Source organism: Pimephales promelas, chromosome 2 (assembly GCF_988280905.1).
Source record: "Pimephales promelas chromosome 2, fPimPro1.hap1.1, whole genome shotgun sequence".
In the NCBI taxonomy this organism is placed as follows: Eukaryota; Metazoa; Chordata; class Actinopteri; order Cypriniformes; family Leuciscidae; genus Pimephales; species Pimephales promelas.
Genome location: NC_142770.1, coordinates 31,556,417 through 31,575,227, shown reverse-complemented (window position 1 = coordinate 31,575,227; position 18,811 = coordinate 31,556,417). Strand labels below are relative to the sequence as shown.

Below are 18,811 nucleotides of genomic sequence, written 5' to 3'. Positions count from 1 at the left end.
ACAGGAGAGGCCTTCACAAAACGTCATTTGCTGAAATGGACAGAGCGATGAGTACGAGTTATAATTTATATGTGTGTGGGAAAGATTGATTAAGACACAAAACACACGAGCCTTTACTCAAGTGTCTTATGAGACTTAATTTTGATTTGTCCACAGCAAAACTAAATTCTCTTGCCGTTGGCATTGATAGTAAAACAACTGTAATACACTGAGACAGAGTGAATTGTTTGTTATAGTCACTATGACGGAATACTAAATTTATTTATTTTTTTAACTTTAATGATGGAATAAATTGCTTTAAGTGTCAAAAACAGTCTCTCTCTCTCTCTCTCTCTTGTGCGCATGTGCGAGCGTTTGCTGAGTGAGTGAGAGGAGTGCGTGAGCTGAACCTGTCATTCAATGTTAAAGTTGAGGATTTTAATTACACAGTCTATGCAACGTCTGAAAGTATAATGAAGTGCTTTGGCTGTGGCAAAATTGGCCATCTGATACGTGTTTGTCCTGATAAAATAGACGAAAATGCTACTGTACAGACCAACACTCGGAGTAATCCTCCTGAAGCTGTGTCTGTCACAGAGGATGTTGTGGCCCCTGCTGCTGCTGGTGGTTCTGGTGGGTCGGTTGGGAATAAACCAACTATGGCTGAGATTACTGCAGGTCTGATCTCTGTCTCTGATCTCATGATTTTTGACACTGTTAATTCGAGCAGTGACATTAATTTAGATAAAATGACAACTACTGATAAACAGGTCAGTGAGGGTGTTGTTGAAATGGAGATGGAAAAAAATAGAAGTCTTTTTAAAGTTTGGAGACTTTTTAAGCATGAATGGGCAGAGTCAGCCACATCTCTTTTCTGGTTGCTTGAGGAACCTGTTGTGTTTGGAAGTCGCCTTGATGTGTCAGGAGTTGACCTTCCAGGACTAAAAAACTTGCTTGTGTCAAAGAAACTGTTGCAATTGAAAGATATTGTTAAAAAAGCAGGACCTGGACTTAAAAATGCAGAAACTGTTGCTACACATTTGGGAGTAAGATCAGTGAGATTTGTTAGAAGTTTTCTGAACAAACTGGATGGGGTTTTAAACTCCAAGGAAAAAGCTCTACTTGAGAGTTACAGTATGGGTAAGATTGTCCCTGATGATAATGACCTCTTCCCAGATATCAGAAGTACACCTGATCTTGAGGAATGCTCACATAATAGTCCTCTGTTGTGTTTGAATGCAAATGAAAATGTTGATTTTTGTACAGTTAAAGGAAAGATCTTATATAAATGTATTGTGAAGGTAATAAATAAACATACATTAAAAGGTAGAATCGACACAGTATGGAGAGACAAGTTTGGAGTGGTAGAGGAATTAAAACCAGAGTGGAGAGTACTATACAAACCACCATTGACTAAAAGAGCAGGCGATCTCCAGTGGAGAATACTACATGGTGCAATCGCTGTAAATGCCTTTGTGGCGAAATTGAATCCCACTGTAAATGATAATTGTCCTTTCTGTTTAGAGAAAGAAACAATATTCCATTGTTTTATGAACTGTCACAGACTTTCTCCACTTTTTGACCTTCTGGAATTTTTATTCTCTTTATTAGGTATTTCTTTTACAAAGCAATGTTTTATATTTGGCTTCAAGTATAGTAGATTACAGAAGTACAAGTGTCAATTGATTAACTTTATTGTTGGCCAAGCCAAATTAGCAATTTATATTTCCAGAAGGAATGAAATAGAACAGAGAAATGGGCAACATATTGTATCAGTTTTTAAGAATATGTTTAAATCAAGAATTCTTGTTGATTTTAATTATTACAAGATGATGAATGCAATCAACGTTTTTGAGATTGAATGGTGTTGTGATGTTGGTATGTGTTCTATACTTGACAATGAGTTGTTTTTTATATGTGATTTAAGGTAAAGTCATGTAGTGTTGTTGTTGGTTTTTGATTGTTGTTGTGTTTTCTTTTGTTAAATAACAAATAACTGTTGTTGAATAAAGCGTTTTAAAACTCAAACTCTCTCTCTCTCTCTCACACACACACACACTAACACACTCTCCTCTCTCTCTCACACACTAACACACTCTCCTCTCTCTCTCTCACACACACACACACTAACACACTCTCTCACACTAACACACACTCTCTCTCTCTCTCTCTCTCACACACACACACACACACACACACACACTAACGATGATCTTTGCCTCTTATCCCGCGATTGTCATACAGTAATGTAAAAGTATGGAAGCAAATGAGAGACATAACTATTTGAAATTTAACAGCCACTGAATACTTTTACTAGTTTTGAATACTAGTTTTGTATTCAATTTTATTTTGAAAAACATTTGTCTGAATTTATTTGCTCGGAATTCACCCCTTTGAAATTATTTTACTTTGGAAACCATGCGTCTGAATTTATTTGTTTCGAATTTACCTCTGAAATTTAAAGGTGCAATGTGCAATGTCAAAAAGTTGAGTATCTATTACAGTTTTTCTCGATTGTTAACACACATTTCCTGCAAGTATGCCTCATACTCTCAGAACTCTACACACAAATCTAAAAACACACACAATCGGCAAAACCCCTCAATTCTAGTGCAAAATGAAACTTTACATTCAAAACGATGTTATATATTCTCAAAATGTTATTTTGTTTTCAAATGACACACACAAACCATTTTATGAATAGACATTTATAAGAACTAGTTCAACACTGATGTGCTCAATGTAAAACACTATGATCAATGTAAAACACTTCTTCTCCATTCATCATAATGAATTGGGCCTTTTGTTCAGGGTTACACTTACTACAGACATTACATACATAAGTGTGTTGTAAAATATTTGAGAATATTGTTTTTTATACCCAGAAATACACGGTAACAAATATATTTTACTGTATTTTTCCCACAAAAACAATGGGAAATAGATCGCACATTTCATACTCCCCAATCAACACAAAGTTGCACATACAGTGGTCTACATACAAAACAACAGAAAAAATGTTTATGCTGTTACAGTAAAAATCAATGCTGCATCCTCTCTTCGGTTTTGGTATTTTATACTAAAGCTCTGATCGCTAATTGTAAAACTGTGTGACGTGTGTTTGTCCATGTGACGAGTCAGTGTGAATATTTGAATGTCAGTGTGTTCCTCGTGAAAAGAAGAGATTTTCTGCATGAAAATTGTGCCAAATACAGAGAATTTGTGTGTAGTGTTTTGAAAAAAGTGTGTTTTAGAGCTGCAATTTGAGTGTAAAGCAGGAATTGTGCTTGTAGTTCAGCAGAATTGGTTCAGGGGGTTGGTGAATGAGTTACATGTTGTGGTCATTGTGTCTCAAGTACCAGAATTTGTGTGTAAACAATTGAGAAAAACTGTAACAGAAATGCAATATGACATCCATAACTATGTTTTCAGTGGTGTATAAAGAACTTACTTAATAAACCGTAATGTTTTTATTACCTTAGAATGAGACATGTATATCTCCATAACCGCGGGAATCCCCTTCTATGAAGGTCGCCATATCGTGACGTCATCTTTCTACCGTAGCCGAACGCGAACAAACAGTGCTACAGAACGCGTTTCACCACTACCTTGAAAGAGAAGCAGCAGAAAGCTAGAAACTAGCCATAAACTCTGTGAGTAGTGACTTTTCCCTTGTGAGTAGTGTAAAATATGTAGTTGGGATTGTTTCATGTAACTTAGTTCTCCCTCGCTGTATTATGGGTTTGTTATGTGGGGATAAATGTGCTGTTATGTTCGTAAGACAGCTGATTAGTACTCATGTCATTGATCGTAAAACAGTATGTTACAGGAATCACTAACCCGTTGATCTTGTAAGAGATCTAAGTCGATCGCGAAGAGTTTTCAAAATCAGAGAAAAAGCCTATTGTGTGTAGTTTATGGTGTCTATGGGATGCGGAAATGCGCACGCTGTTACAATCATGTCATTTTTGCCGCGCGCACCTTTGGGCTCATGCGGACGCGTCGAGTTTAAACAAGGCTTTATGCTTTAACCAGTTCAGCCACAGTAACAGCTCATATTAGCCAGCTAAACTTTTACTACCCTGTTAGAAAAAATATATAGCTGCATAGTTTCATGTGGTTCTTCTCCCTCGCTGTATGATGGGTTTGCTATGTGGGGAGAAATGTGCTGCTGGTTACGTTTGTGAGACAATCAGCTGATCACTATTATTATACTAAATTATATATTAAAACCTTGATCCTCACCTGACTATGGCTTTGTAAACTGTATCCATGATGTGGTTTATAATGGATTGTGGTACAGAAACAATGACAATGTTACACACTCTTGGCTTACTCTGGCTATTCTCTGCTGTCTCAGCCGACGAGATGTTTGTCCCGTTTTAGCAACCGTAGCTTCTTCGAAAGGGAGGGGTGAGCAGTGGGCTAAGCCCTTAGTGCAAACCTGGTGCAAACTTGCAACCGAACAGCTAGATGTCGCTAAAAATCCCACACTGCACCTTTAAACAGGCCTATGAAAATTTCCATTTTAAAAACCTGAATTTCGATGAATATTTTTCAATGCTCACAAATTCAGATACAAAAAATAAAATAAATCAACGTACAGAATTTCAGATAAAATAGATTCAGGTTAAATTATGAATTATGGGCGTGCTTCTCAGAGTAGTAGCCATCAGCTTTAAAAAAACAATTTCTGCATTATTTGGCTTGTTTGCTGTACTCTTTGTCTCACAACAGCTTTTAAACATTGTTTTGTTTTTTGTTATAAGTCATAAATGACAAGGAGGCAGCCTCTCGCAATGCAAATCAATGGAGACGGTTGGATTATTTTTCTCCCCTGGTGGGGGCGTGAGCAGCCGGTAACAAGAAGTAGTCGAAGGAGAACGTCCTCGTCTCAGTTCTCGCGCATGTGCCCATAAGGAAGTAATGGAATAGTCGAATAAAGTCGTTATTTATGTTTTTTTTTCGCAGAAAAAGTAGTCTCGTCGCTTGATAAACTTATAATTGAGCCGCTGTAGGCACATGGAATATTTAAACATTTTCTTTAATGACTTTATGGGCCGTCAAGAGCCAGTCCCTTAGGCAGTCTATGAAGGAGTGATCCAGCTCTCAGATTTAATAAAAAATATCTTCATTTGTGTTCCGAAGATGAACGAAGGTCTTACAGGGTTGGTACAGCATGGGGGTGAGTAATTAAAGACTTAATTTTCATTTTTGGGTGAACTAACCCTTTAAAGTCGTGTGCTGTTTTAAAAAGGCACAAAGCCATATGGTTTCGATTTTAGTTTGTTGGCAAAATATAGCGCTAGAGACCTTTATGTTAAGGTATACATTTTACATCTCATATGTGTTGGGAAAAGGGAGAAGAGAGAGTTCAGAAAAAGACGGTTTCGAACTCGGGTCGAGAGCATCAAAAGCTTCAAGCCCTACGACCTGCGCCACCGTAGCTATTTCGTGACAAGCTTCTTTTGCTAAAAAGACAGACACTTAGTGCAAATATACGCTCCGTTATCTAAAAAGTAAAAAAAAAAATTCTTCCCCTCGCTTGGGCCCCAAGTGCGCATGGCCAACTTGCAATAAATAAATTTGATCAGATCGGCCCTCGCGGCCTCGAAACACAACCGGCCCACAGGGGAAACTCCCGACTCTCCCGATTGCCACTCCGCCCTTGGTGCCCAGGACCCCTTAGATGTCATGGGCCCCTGAGGCAAGAGCCCAGTTGCACTAATGGTTAATCCAGCCCTGGTGGTCTGTGAGTGGTGTGTGCATCTGGCTCCTCCTAAACGGACATCCTTTACTGTTCTGATCTGACAATCTTTGGTGGTTGCCACCGGGTATTAATTAGCCCTAAGAGCATAATAATCCTTTATACACAACAACAATAAAATAGCACAATGACAGGATTGATATGGTATACCCACGTTGTAACAAATAAATAAATCTTTTTCAAAAAAGTTATCTTGTGCTTTTGCCTCCGGCATCGCCCGGTCAGTCATCGCACCTCACTCTAGTCATGTGACTCCTGTGGCTCAACTTACCTCAGTATCTCCAATTTACACTTTATATTCTTCAGTCCAGTGCAGAGCAGCTTCACTCCTGAATCCCGCAGTTTATTATTGTTCATGTTCAGCTCTTTCAGATTGGTGTCTGATCCAAGAACTGCAGCCAGAGATGAACAGCTTTTGTCTGTTAAGTTACAATCATTTAACCTACAATAAAGTCACAACACAGAATTAGATTGTACACATACAATACATTTTCTATATACTAATATGAATGAAATTTTCCACTTATTTAACACATAAACAGCATATACAGCAAAGAGGCCGAGTTAAACTAACATTTACCTTTAAAAACTACAATTTCCTCAACAATAGTGTTTTTTATACAGTGACAAATTTCCAAGACAAAATGAAGCATGTTTGAAAAAATATTTGTGTGAAGCTGTTATATCTATAGTATATTTTCTCTATTTATGTCACCTGATAGAGTTTAGGTTCTTGCCAGTGTTGCCTCTGTCTTTCTTAATTGGGGACACTTAATATTAGGGGTGTGCACAAAAATTGATTCACATTTGTATTGCAATTGGCTTTATGCCCAGCTGCACTACTTCCTGAACTTCAGCCAGCTCCTTAGCCGTTTCTCAATATGCGTACTTGTCTGTACTTGTGTTCTTGTGGACTTGTGAAACGTCATCAGTCGCTGCCGAAGTACTGTTCCAATTCAAAGTTCACATCTAGCCAAGTCCACTTCAAATCCCCGGATGTGTTCTTGATCCGCCCCGTTTACCGAGGATGCATCGAGAGGTGACTTGTGTGGACTTGAGATAGCCAGGTAACCTAGAATGCACCTCGCACCAACCAAAAAGCGTCAATAGGAGAGGAGAAAATCCGCGAAATATCAAAATACTACTGTTATTGAGTCATGAAATGTAATTTTAAGAGTGTTTCAGGCGAGAATGTCGTTGTTTAAATCTCAAATCTGTAGTTTATTTATAAAGATAGTGCCTATCTGAAAAATGCATCAGACGTTTTCAGACTCGGAGTTCTGACATCCAAGCCTTCAGCGGACACTCAGCGAGATCAACCCCGACTGGAACAGCTTATCCTCGGCTAGTGCTTCTGACATTTGCCGCCGGCTCTGATCTCTCTATAGTGGATAAACCTTATAATTCGTCTTGTGTATAAGTCTATCTTTGGTCTAATTAAATGTTGTTTAGGCTAATGTTGTTTTTTTGGTAATGAAAAGAGTCAGAGTGGTGTTTTATAACATATTTCGTTTTATTGTTGACGAAAAGATGCAGAGTTGTTGCAAATTTCGTTTTATTGTTGCCTAAAATATAGGCTATATAAAGAGATAACCAGAGTAGCCAGAGCGTGCTGAGTGACGCGATCAAGTACGCTCTGTTCCATTTGCAGAAGAACCGGACTTGCGTCCTCGCATCCTCGGGAGTTCGTTCTCCTGAGTCGAACTTGGCAAGTCTGAACTACCAAGGACGCAAGTCCGAAGTCTGCGTACTTGTTATTGAGAAACGCCTACTGTGTAGGACAGTCGATTGGCAGGAGCAGGGTTGGGCACACCTGGTCTATATCAAGCAGGGTCACCTTTGTGTGCATTTTATTTTGTGATTTCATTGGAAAGAATAGAGTTTCCACAACGGCGATAGATTGAAGACGTGCGTCCGAGTGAAGACTGTGCGCGCACCACAATAGTATGAAGTACCAGGTTGACTGGTGGTTAAGTACTTCATTTAGCATGATTGTTTGATCTGACTACAGCACTTTAAAGCTAAATATAAAAGCTTTTTATTTCAATTTTAATTTAAACTTAAATTAAATGTATTTGAAAGCTGGCCAAAGTTTTTATTTTTGTATGAAGATATAATGTAATAGCAAAATACATTTAATTTGTTGTGTTTCTTTTCTTTTAAATTGTATGTCTACTGCAATACTGTTTTTGCAAAAACTACAATAAAACCTGTTGGAAAGCATCTTTTGCAGTGATTTTTGTGTGAGCATATCAGTGAACACCCCAGACCCCTCAGTGAGTTTTAACGTCTTAGTAAACTAAAGTTTAATGCGTTTTATGAATGATTGTTCCAGTGCACATAGACAACCATTGTGTAGGTGGAGGGTGCTAACACACAAACCTAAAATTCTCGGCACAGCAGCATTTGACCAAATTTCAATCTTAACCGTTCTATTTCATCAGAAACGATCTTAAAACAGGGCTTTAAGTGTAAAATACCGAACTAACCCTTTAAACTACAGAAGTACTCATAGAAATAAGCATTTAAATATATAATTACTGGGAGAAACTGAAGGACAACTAGTATATGATGTGGTGAGATGTAGGTATTTTATTTTAGTATCAAATTACATTATTTCCCCCCAGTTTGGGTAATATAAATAAAATATGGATATTTTTCTTCCTCAAGTATAAGTAGGTGATAGCATATATAATTATATACGAGTCATACAAGTCTGGTGTATCATATGATACAAAACAAACATCCAAACAATTTTATGTCTCCACACACACACACAACGCCAGTAAAGAGACGACTCAAAGCCTGCGATATGTCATGGCGCCGTTTTATAGATAAACAATATTTATATTTAATATTTATATATAAACAATATGAATGTAAGCCAGAGGAGAACTGGCCCCCGACTGAGCCTGGGTTCTCCCAAGGTTTTTTCTCCATCCAATCTGATGGAGTTTTGGTTCCTTGCCACTGTCGCCTTGCTTTTGGCTTGCTTAGTCGGGGTTACTTAATATTTAATATTTAACAATATTATTGATCTGTGTTGTACTACTTTCATGTTATCACTGTGAAGCTGCTTTGAGACAATCTGTATTGTGAAAAGCGCTATATAAATAAATGTGACTTGACTTGACACACACACACACACACACACACAAACAGCTTTAAAGGTATAGCTTCATGTTTATAGGGATAAATGCATTTTTCAGATGAGAGTAAAACATGACAAAATATATTAAAAGACTTACAGAGCTCTTCTGGAGGTTTTAATGACTGCCGATAATCTAATGAGACACTCGTCTGATTTCTTGAATTTCTGAAGCTCAAACTCCTCCAGCTCTTCCTCTGATGTCAACAACACAAAGACTAAAGCAGACCACTGGGCAGGTGAAAGGTCACCAGATGAGAGACGTCCTTTGCTAAGGTGGGTCTGAATCTCGTTCACCAGAGTTTGGTCGTTCAGTTCATTCAGACAGTAGAACAGATTGATGGATCTCTCTGCAGGAAGATTATCTGCTAATTTCTGCTTGATGTACTGAACTATCTCCTTGTTGCACTGGTCAGTGTCGTCTCGCTGTGTTAACAGACCTCGTAAGAGTCGTTGAACTATCCCCTCGTTGCTCTGGTCAGTGCCGTCTCGCTGTGTCAACAGACCTCGTAAGAGTTGTCGATTGGACTGGAGTGACAGACCGAGGAGGAAGCGAAGGAAAAGGTCCAGGTTTCCATTGTCACTCTCCAGCGCCTTGTCCACTGCAGTCTTGAGAAAATCAATCATGGTTTCATTTCTGTTTTCCTGTTCTGTAGACTCATGATCAAACACACTTGTCTTGTTGATGTCTAGAAACAGATGTGCATAAAGGGCTGCAATAAACTCTTGAATGCTCAAGTGAACAAAGCAGTACATGGTACCAAGAACGATCCCTGTTTCCTCCTTAAAGATCTGGGTACACATGCCTGAGTACACTGATGCCTTATAGACATCAAGACCACAGGCTTTCAGGTCTGTGTCATAGAAGATCAGGTTGTTTCTTTCCAGCTGATGAAATGCCAGTTTCCCCAGTGAAAGGATGGTGTCTTTATCCCAGGAAACATCTGGTGTGTATTCTCCATCATATTTCCGGCGGCTCTGCTGGATCTGAAAGCGGAGAAAGTGTGTGTACATTTGTGTCAGAGTCTTGGGAGTGTCTTCAGTGTTTGATTCCTGCAGTGTTTTAGAGATCTCATCAGCCTGAGTGTTTCTCACATCATTATTTCTCTTCTCCTCCAGAATGTTCTGGAGAACAGTGGCTGAAATCCAGCAGAAGACTGGGATGTGGCACATTATAAAGAGACTCTTTGATTGTTTAACATGATCTATGATTGTGTTGGCTTGAATATCATCCTTGAATCTTTTTTTAAAGTACTCTTGCTTTTGTGTGTCGCTGAATCCTCGTATCTCTGTCAGCCGGTCGATACAGTCAGGAGGAATCTTACTGGCCGCTGCTGGTCTGCTGGTGATCCAGACGAGAGCAGAAGGAAGCAGATTTCCCTTCATGAGGTTCGTTAGGAGAACATCCAGAGAGGCTGGTGACGATACATCACGCCACGTCTCATTACAATCAAACTTCAGAGGAAGGCGACATTCGTCCAGTCCATCAAGGATGAACAGCACTTTGAACTGATTCCTTCTTGTAAGGTTCAGTCCTTTTGTCTCTGGGAAAAACTGAGTTATAAGGTCCATCAAACTTAGTTTTTCTTTCTCCTTTAAGTTCATCTCTCTGAATGGAAGAGGAAATATGAAGCTGATATCTTGATTTTCTTTTCCTTCAGCCCAGTCCAGAACAAACTTTTGCACAGAGACTGATTTCCCGATGCCAGCGACTCCTTTTGTCAGTACAGTTCGGATCTCCTCGTCTTGTTCAGGCGCTTCAAACAAATGTGTGCATTCAACCTGTATCTCTTGTGCTTCATGACGTCTGGAAGCAACTTCAATCTGTCTGACCTCATGTTCAGTATTGACCTGTTCACTGCCACCCTGAGTGATGTAGAGATCTGTGTAGATGTTATTCAGGAGTGTGGAGTCACCTTGCTTCGCCATTCCTTCAAACACACATTGATACTTCTTCTTTAGGCCACATTTCAGCTGATGAATGAAGAGCAGCTCATCTAAACACAGGAACAGAAAATAGATAGTTTTATTCTTCATTTTCTCTCCTACATTTATAAGAGACAATCAGACAGATGATGACGAGTCTCTTGCCTTCTAGAGCATCAGCAGCTTCATCTTGCTTCATCTCTCTCAGGTAATGTAGTGTGAGATCAAGAGCTGCTGATTTGATACTGGATCTGTTCTCATTAAAGTCCTTCACAAAGTGTTGTGTGTTCTCATGTTGTAATATTTTCTTTAACTTCTCCAGTTCATTCTTCAGAAATGTGATTATTTTCCTCTCAAGATCCTACAAAAAAAAAAAAGTAAAAGAAAAGGCAGAATACACAATTTAAGCCAAATTGTTCATCTACATTTGGTATCAACAATTTATTCAATAATTATGATCCATGTATATAAAAAATCCAGTTAAAAGAATAACATGCTAACCAAGTTGTGCTAAAATGTGTTTAAAAGGAAAAATAAGTCCTAATTAAATTTCTTTGTTCAATAACATATTTGTTTGTTATAAATATTAAACATTTATAAAAATGTTTTCCTACCTGGAAGATCCCAAGAAGATTGTCTTTGAAATTCTCGTGTTTCCTGTGAGTCTGAAGGTCTGAGTCTAATGTCTCATATTGAAGCCTGTAATCACATTAGTAAAATAAAATACTAACTGATATTTTACAGAAAGAGAAATAAGCATCAGCTGTGAAAACTCTGACAAATATTTGATCTAAACATATTTCAGGATTGGTATTCACTGATACAACTTTTAAACAGTCAACACGTGACAAAATGAGTAATACAAAATACCTTTTATTAGATGATGGTGTTTTCTCACTGAAGTTTGGTGGACATTCATTAGAGCAATCACTCTTCAGAGACACAGAGCTGGACACATGTGAGCCTGATCTTACACTGATGACACAAAGAAAATTTGAAAAGGTTTAATATTGCAAATAGTAATTAAATGCAGTATAGCTGTGCATTTGTTCATTTATAACTACGGTTTGTAAGGCCTGCTAAATCGATCCAATGGCGGTATTCGATTAGAGGTGAAGGTTTCATCCGTGTTCGTCTCTTCGAAGGGATTTTTTATTAAATGCAATACATTTTAACTTATGTATTAACTCGCTTCATCTGACTCCATAAAATGAAAAGGTTTTTCAATGATATCTGTGCATCATTAAATACATGTTAATGTTTGACTATTCCTTTTAACTCTAATGAAAATAAAGTCAAAATCTGTTTATTTTGACAATTTATTATGTCAGCTAAATGTATGATGTCAATTTCACAATCAGTTCAAAGATCATCAATCCAAATAATCAAATGGTCCAGAATAAGAGGAAAAGATGTGAACCCAACATTGTATGCTACGTGAGCTGAGAGTCACGAGACCCTCAACCACACGGGCTAATCTGAGTACAGAAAAGAGCCCTGAGCTCTCCGTTGCATTTCTTTATATATCCAGACCATCTTTGATATGTAGAACATGAGTTTACAGTGGGAAAGTTACTGCGGTCAGACATGAGTGTGTGTGTGTGACCATCTCTCCCTCTGCACACATGTGAAGCATCGGCCAGATTTATTGGGGTAGAAATTACTGGGCTGACCATTTGAAAAGGAACAGTGGAAATTAGCATTCACAAGTTTTGCATTCACCTTTTGGAAGTCGAGACCACATTCCTTTGTGTGCCAGTTATTCCTAAACTCTTAAAAACCGTATTACCTATTCTTTTACTTATCTGGAAATAGAACACTTGAACCATTCACACTGAGACATTTCAACTAATACTAAACATATGTATTAAACTTTATGATAGTTGTTCAGATTAAACCATATATATTCTTATGTGAGTTTGGCTGATCAAACAAATGTCCCATCTCGTTCAGGCGGCAATCGCGTTTCGGAGTCGGGATAGACAGAATTGTCATTTGCATCATGGGCCAGCATTGCATCATGAGTAACTACAGTTTACCATTTTGCACGTCTGAAGTCTTACCAGTTTAAACATTCAGGTGATCTTGAACTATTTGGTAGACTTGCGCGCTGTCTGAGAGATGTTTTTTTCTGCACACATACAAACCGGCTCACACGCTCGTGGGTAACAACAGTTATTTTCGTGGATTATATCGCGTTAACAGCCAAAAACATGCGACAATTATGTATATTTCAGTCTTGGTGACTGGTGTGTATCCTCTAAACATCTGGTTTTAAATAAGCATACATCGCACGTGACATTATGTTAGTGGCTACAGGATCTGTGCACAAGCTCTTCAGTGACAGCAGCCATGGTCTGTCATTAATCTGGTTGTCAAATTCAACAAAACATGGCTTTCATTTTAAGGAATCAGGAATTAATGTACAATGTATTTAATTTAGTTCTCAGGACTAAAACACTACCCAGTGTTATTTTACATTTGATTACTTTATTCAGTCTCTGTAGGACTATTTCTGAAAACTGGTGTCAGACCTCAGCAATAACTTTTTCTCTTTATATGTAGGCTATCTATATTCTAGTTTTTCAATTTTATTCAAAGATTGAAATCAAGCTTCCTTGTGTTGTGTAAATTCTTAAGAACAAAATTACCCCATTGTAAAAATGCAATGAATGAGCATTCATTTTAGGAGATAAATGTAATAATAATAAATAAAAAAAGAGTCTAGACTCTTAAAAAATCTGACAAACAGTTTACGACATCCTTCCAGAACTTGTGTATATCAGAACATTCCCATAGACAGTTACAGTTCCTTTATTATTTTGGCATTTTGTATATATATCAGGAATATTGCTAGACATATGATTGAGTTTTTCAGGTGTTATATAAACCTTTGTCACCATACTGTAATAATTTAATCTGCGTGTTTATAATTTGTTTTTGCGCCTACTTCAGTCCATTCAAATCCCCCTATTTCTTCTTGTCTTGAATGTCTTTCCTCCATGTGTTTAATTTGTCTACAGCAGACTCTTTAGATAAATAATAATTTGACAAATGGTCCTTTTCACCTCTTTTTCCAATTATTTCCTGACAGTTTGGGAATGTACATAATATCTGTAGACCCGGAAGACATAAAACTTTTAGGCTGTGAATATTTGAAAAAAAAGTTGAGGGAATCTGGTTTTTATCACACAATTCTTGAATGTAAGAAGTATTTCATCCATACACAAGTCTTTAATAGTCTGAATACCTTTAGTTTTCCATAGTTTAAATCTTCGGCCTTATATTTATTATTATTTATTGTTGGACAGTTTCTAACTGGTCTTGATGAATGTGAAGGGGTCATGTTTGCCTTCATATTAATTACAACAGTTATAAATGTAAGCTATTGTATTTTGCTGAAAATCTTAAATGTGTTGATTAAATGAAAACAGGTTTACATAGTTTACTGACGCCTATTGGTTATTTACTGGTTCTACTGCCTTAACAATGACACTCCCAATGGATAAGATGAGGATAATTTAATAGCATTAAATATAGCTCCGTGTACATATGAATAATGAAAATCAGAAAATAGTCTGATAGACTGTTTAATATACAACACATGACTTATTTTGGCATACAAACAACCAATTTGTAACCAAAGACTAGGCTATGTAAAAGCTACTTTAATTAGTAACTTTTGAAAGTTTCAGATTTCAATTCATAAATAACATAGATAGAGGGGGGCCCAAAAAATGCAGTCTGCCTAGTGTAGTCCTTTTATTTAATCCGGCTCTGAACACACACACAATACCTTTTATTAGATGATGGTGTTTTCTCACTGAAGTTTGGTGGATATTCTTTAGACTGATCACTCTTCAGAGACACAGAGCTGGACACATGTGAGCCTGATCTTACACTGATGACACAAAGAACAGAGAGAGAGAGAAAACACTTTAGTAAAGGAGGATCAACTGTGTCTGAAACACATCTGTGTCTTCATCTTATCCTCCACAGAAACACACACACTCACACAATGGGCTATATGCACGCATAAGTTCCGCATTTGACATAAGGATGCTCGTCTGTTTCCGGTTGGGGAGATTAAAGTGGAGGAAAACCGAGGAAAACGGGATTATGGCAGAGTCTTCAAAATTTCCTTTCCTCCCGTCTTTGAAATGAAACTTTCATAGGTTTAGAAGTAATTTTATATATAGTTATGTTTATTTAATATAATTTTAAAAAGAAGCATAAGCACAATTAAGGGTCTGTTTTATCTGTTTATGTGACAAATGTTTCTTTACTATAACCATGGAGTATAAAATTCAATATAAATTCTCGGTATTGCATTGGACTCTACGATCGGCGGGAGTTATTGAGCATCCTTAAACCTTCACTGGAAATACCGCCGTGCATAGAGCCCATTAACAGTTTTATAGTTAACCATCATTTTACTGGCTCACATTAGGCTTAACAATTTCTTTTATATACATGAGTGAGATTTAACATGTTGGGGATTTATAAGATACTTGACCATAATTTAAAATAACATTTACATTTTTTGATTATTGACAGAATAGAGAGCAGAAATGTCTGTGTGACAGTTTTGTTAGCATACTTGAATTAAATTAAGTGTATAGTTGTTTTCTAATGTCTATAAATAATTTTATGATCTAAAAACTAAAGTAATTTATTTGGATTAATTCAGCGTCTAGAAGGTTATTAACAAATTATTAACTGTGATATTTTCTATAGAGCAAACAGGGCTTTGTGGACACTGGCAGAGTTACTTTAAGATTTGCAAATACAGCGCAAATACTCCAGTGGAGTTTAAAGTGAGAGTGTGAAAACAGACGCAGTCTCACCTGTGTTTCTCTGAGAGACTCATCTGAGAGAGAGAGTCCTTTCCTCTTTCCTCTGACATACTGCAGCTAAACTGACCCTGAAAACTGATCAGAAAACACTCAATCCTTCAGCATCACCTGCAAATCACAACATACACACATCAACAACATCTTATTGAAGAATAAAGACTTATCAACAACAGCAACAGCAAAAACAAACTATCAAATAAAATAGTTTTTGATTATTTAGGCTAATGAGTTTAACCGACTCTAAATATGAATTAATTGGGGAACAGAAATGTACACTGAGCTGGAAAACTAAACTCAATTTGATATATATTATTGTCTATTCAGTTTAATAACAGCAGATTGTTGTTGATTGACGTTAGGCTTCATCTGTCTGTCTACTGTCTGCTTCAAAAATACTTTCGATTTCACATAAAAAACAACAACAGCCTAACACGGTAGAGGAAATGGGAGAAAACGTTTTAGAAACATATTCGTGTTGAACAAACGTTTCTCAATAAAACATTTTGTGTTTTAACTTCAAAAGATTGTAATTTCTGTCAGATTCTTCTTCTGTTCAGAGTCGCAGAAGAACAGCCTTCTGTAACTTCACATTTAAATCTCGCTTAATATACAATATGAAGTTCCTAATAATTACAAATGACTGTAATGGAGAATGTAATAAACTTACTTGCAGTCTTATATTTGGTAGGCATTGTGCTAAATCGACATTTGTAGACATGTTTTCTGAATCATAGATGAAATTCCAGTGAGCGACAGGTTGAGTAACCCCAGAGTGCACTCTGGACGATGGGGTGGGGCGACACTTTTGGGTGGAGCGACACGTGTCGCCCTGCCCCTATTTTCCTGTTCCCGCCTTTGCCATTTTCTTCCGACCCCCCAGGGGGCAGTTTGCGATAAAAGGCAACAGCGGCAGCAAAAACAGTGAGTAATGCAGAGGTAACGGACCATCTAAAGCTGTTGAGGGAGTGATTGTGAATTAGACCATTATTTCTATTCTCTTTGTATTTCTACTTCAATGGGATATTGTGGAATCGCATTTAATGGCCGCAAAATCAACAAGTTTATTCGTCTGTTGTGTTCTTCCGCATTCCCAGCCGGCCCAAAGCGTCACACTTCTCTGCACCAATAATCTGTAATAGCGTAACACTTCTCTGCACCAATAAGATCATCTTTATTATAAACCAATAAACGTTAAGGTGGGCGGGGCGACACGTGTCGCTCCGCCCAAAAGTGTCGCCCCGCCCCATCGTCCAGAGTGCACTCTGGGGTACTACGATATAGCTGGAAGCGCAAAATTTTCTGTTTACAAGCAGAGGAAGATGCGCGCTGTACATACGCTTTTCAATTAGCGTATTTTCCGCACTACAAGGTGCACTTAAAAGCCTTTAATCTTCTCAAAAAACGACAGTGTTCCTTATAATCCAGAGCGCCTTATATATGGATCATCATTTTATACGGTAGGGGGCGGTAATACTCCTAAACGGAGCAGCCGGTAACAAAAAGTAGTAGAAGGAGAACGTCCTCGTCTCAGTTCTCGCGCATGTGCCCATTAGGAAGTAATAGAAAAGTCGAATAAAGTCGTTATTTATGTTTTTTTCGCACAAAAAGTATTCTCGTCGCTTGATAAACTTATAATTGAGCCGCTGTAGGCACATGGAATATTTAAACCTTTTCTTTAATGACTTTATGGGCCGTCAAGAGCCAGTCCCTTAGGCAGTCTATGTAGGACTGATCCAGCTCTCAGATTCAATCAAAAATATCTTTATTTGTGTCCTGAAGATGAACGAAGGTCTTACGGGGTTGGTACAGCATGGGGGTGAGTAATTAATGACTTAATTTTCATTTTTGGGTGAACTAACCCTTTAAGTGTAATTTTAAGTAACACTGTTTATATGTGACCCTGGACCACAAAACCAGTCACATGGGTCAATTTATACATCATATGAAAGCTGAATAAATAAGCTATAAATATGTATGGTTTGTTAGGATAGGACAATATTTGATAGAGATACGACTATTTGAAAATCTGGAATCTGAGGTTGCAAAAAAAAAGAGAAATTGAGAAAATCTCCTTTAAAGTTGTGATTTTATGTTCGCAATTTTCCTGCATTCACTCACAAAAATGTATTATGTTTTATTTTTGCGGTAGGAAACTTATCAAAAAAATATATCAGAAAAATATCATCATGGAACATGATCTACTTAATATCCTAAGGATTTTTGGCATAAAAGAAATATCTATTTTTTTGACCAATACAATGTATTGTTGGCAATTGCCACCGTTGCGACTCGTGACTGGTTTTGTGATCGAGGGTCATTTATGTGCTTTATAACAGCGCCTCACATTTTAAACGTCCACAAAAGTTCTGCAAAACACAGTAATTTCAACACATCTAACTAAATATAAAAATATGCAGAATACACATAAAAAGCTTATAATGTAAAATAACAAGCCCATTTATGGATATTAAGAGTCATGTTCAAGCACAAACGTAACATTTGAACATTTGAAGTTTAAAAGTTGTAATTTTTGTATAAACAACTTGTAAAAATTAAAATATGAATGGTAAATGCAATTATAAAATATTTGGTAAATAGTTGTATTTATAATTTATTTATGTTATATTATTCTTGTAATGTGTTTTAGTAAAGTCATAATTTTATAACATTGTTTTGAACTGCTTGCTATAATTGATAATTAACTATTTCATTGTGCGATTTTCATTTTTATTTTTATTTTATTTTTTTGCCTGTGCGGTGAATTGTATTAAAACCAAAACATAAATCCTAATAATAAAACTAAATCATAATCATTATAGATGTTAATAATAATATTGGGAAACGACAACAATTAACAAAACAAAAACGTAAAAAAATGTATTGTCCCTGTTTCTTTAGAAAATAGCGTATGACCAACTCGCCACTTTCTGCATTAAGAGCAAATGCTGCAACGGAACAAAGTCCAGAGTTAGTTAATAACTAGCGAGTAGTTCCTACTCCTCAAGTGTGGACTTTGTATTCAATTTAAGAAAGAACTTGTTTGTCTCAGACTCTTTCTTGCCCTGTGTTGTTGTGTTTGATTATAAGAATACTGTCTGAACAGGGTATTCACGTGAAACAACACTATATACTGAA

General features: G+C 37.1%; 1 protein-coding gene across 5 annotated transcripts in view; it reads right to left on the bottom strand.

Moving 5' to 3' along the window:
* The window catches only part of LOC120488318 (NACHT, LRR and PYD domains-containing protein 3-like), a 239,598-nt gene that overhangs the window by 219,559 nt on the left and 1,228 nt on the right, over positions 1–18,811 (bottom strand). For 2 of the 5 annotated variants that reach the window (XM_089121883.1, XM_089121888.1), the window contains exons 2-8: positions 15,668–15,751; positions 14,617–14,721; positions 11,691–11,795; positions 11,435–11,519; positions 10,986–11,181; positions 8,995–10,891; positions 6,018–6,188 (exon numbers count right to left, since the gene is read on the bottom strand). In XM_089121883.1, the coding sequence (XP_088978009.1) occupies positions 6,018–6,188; positions 8,995–10,891; positions 10,986–11,181; positions 11,435–11,519; positions 11,691–11,795; positions 14,617–14,721; positions 15,668–15,751 (2,643 nt within the window). Of the gene's footprint in view, positions 1–6,017; positions 6,189–8,994; positions 10,892–10,985; positions 11,182–11,434; positions 11,520–11,690; positions 11,796–14,616; positions 14,722–15,667; positions 15,785–16,343; positions 16,454–18,811 lie in introns of those variants that run through there. The other 3 variants (XM_089121891.1, XM_089121903.1, XM_089121898.1) reach the window with 3 other exon arrangements.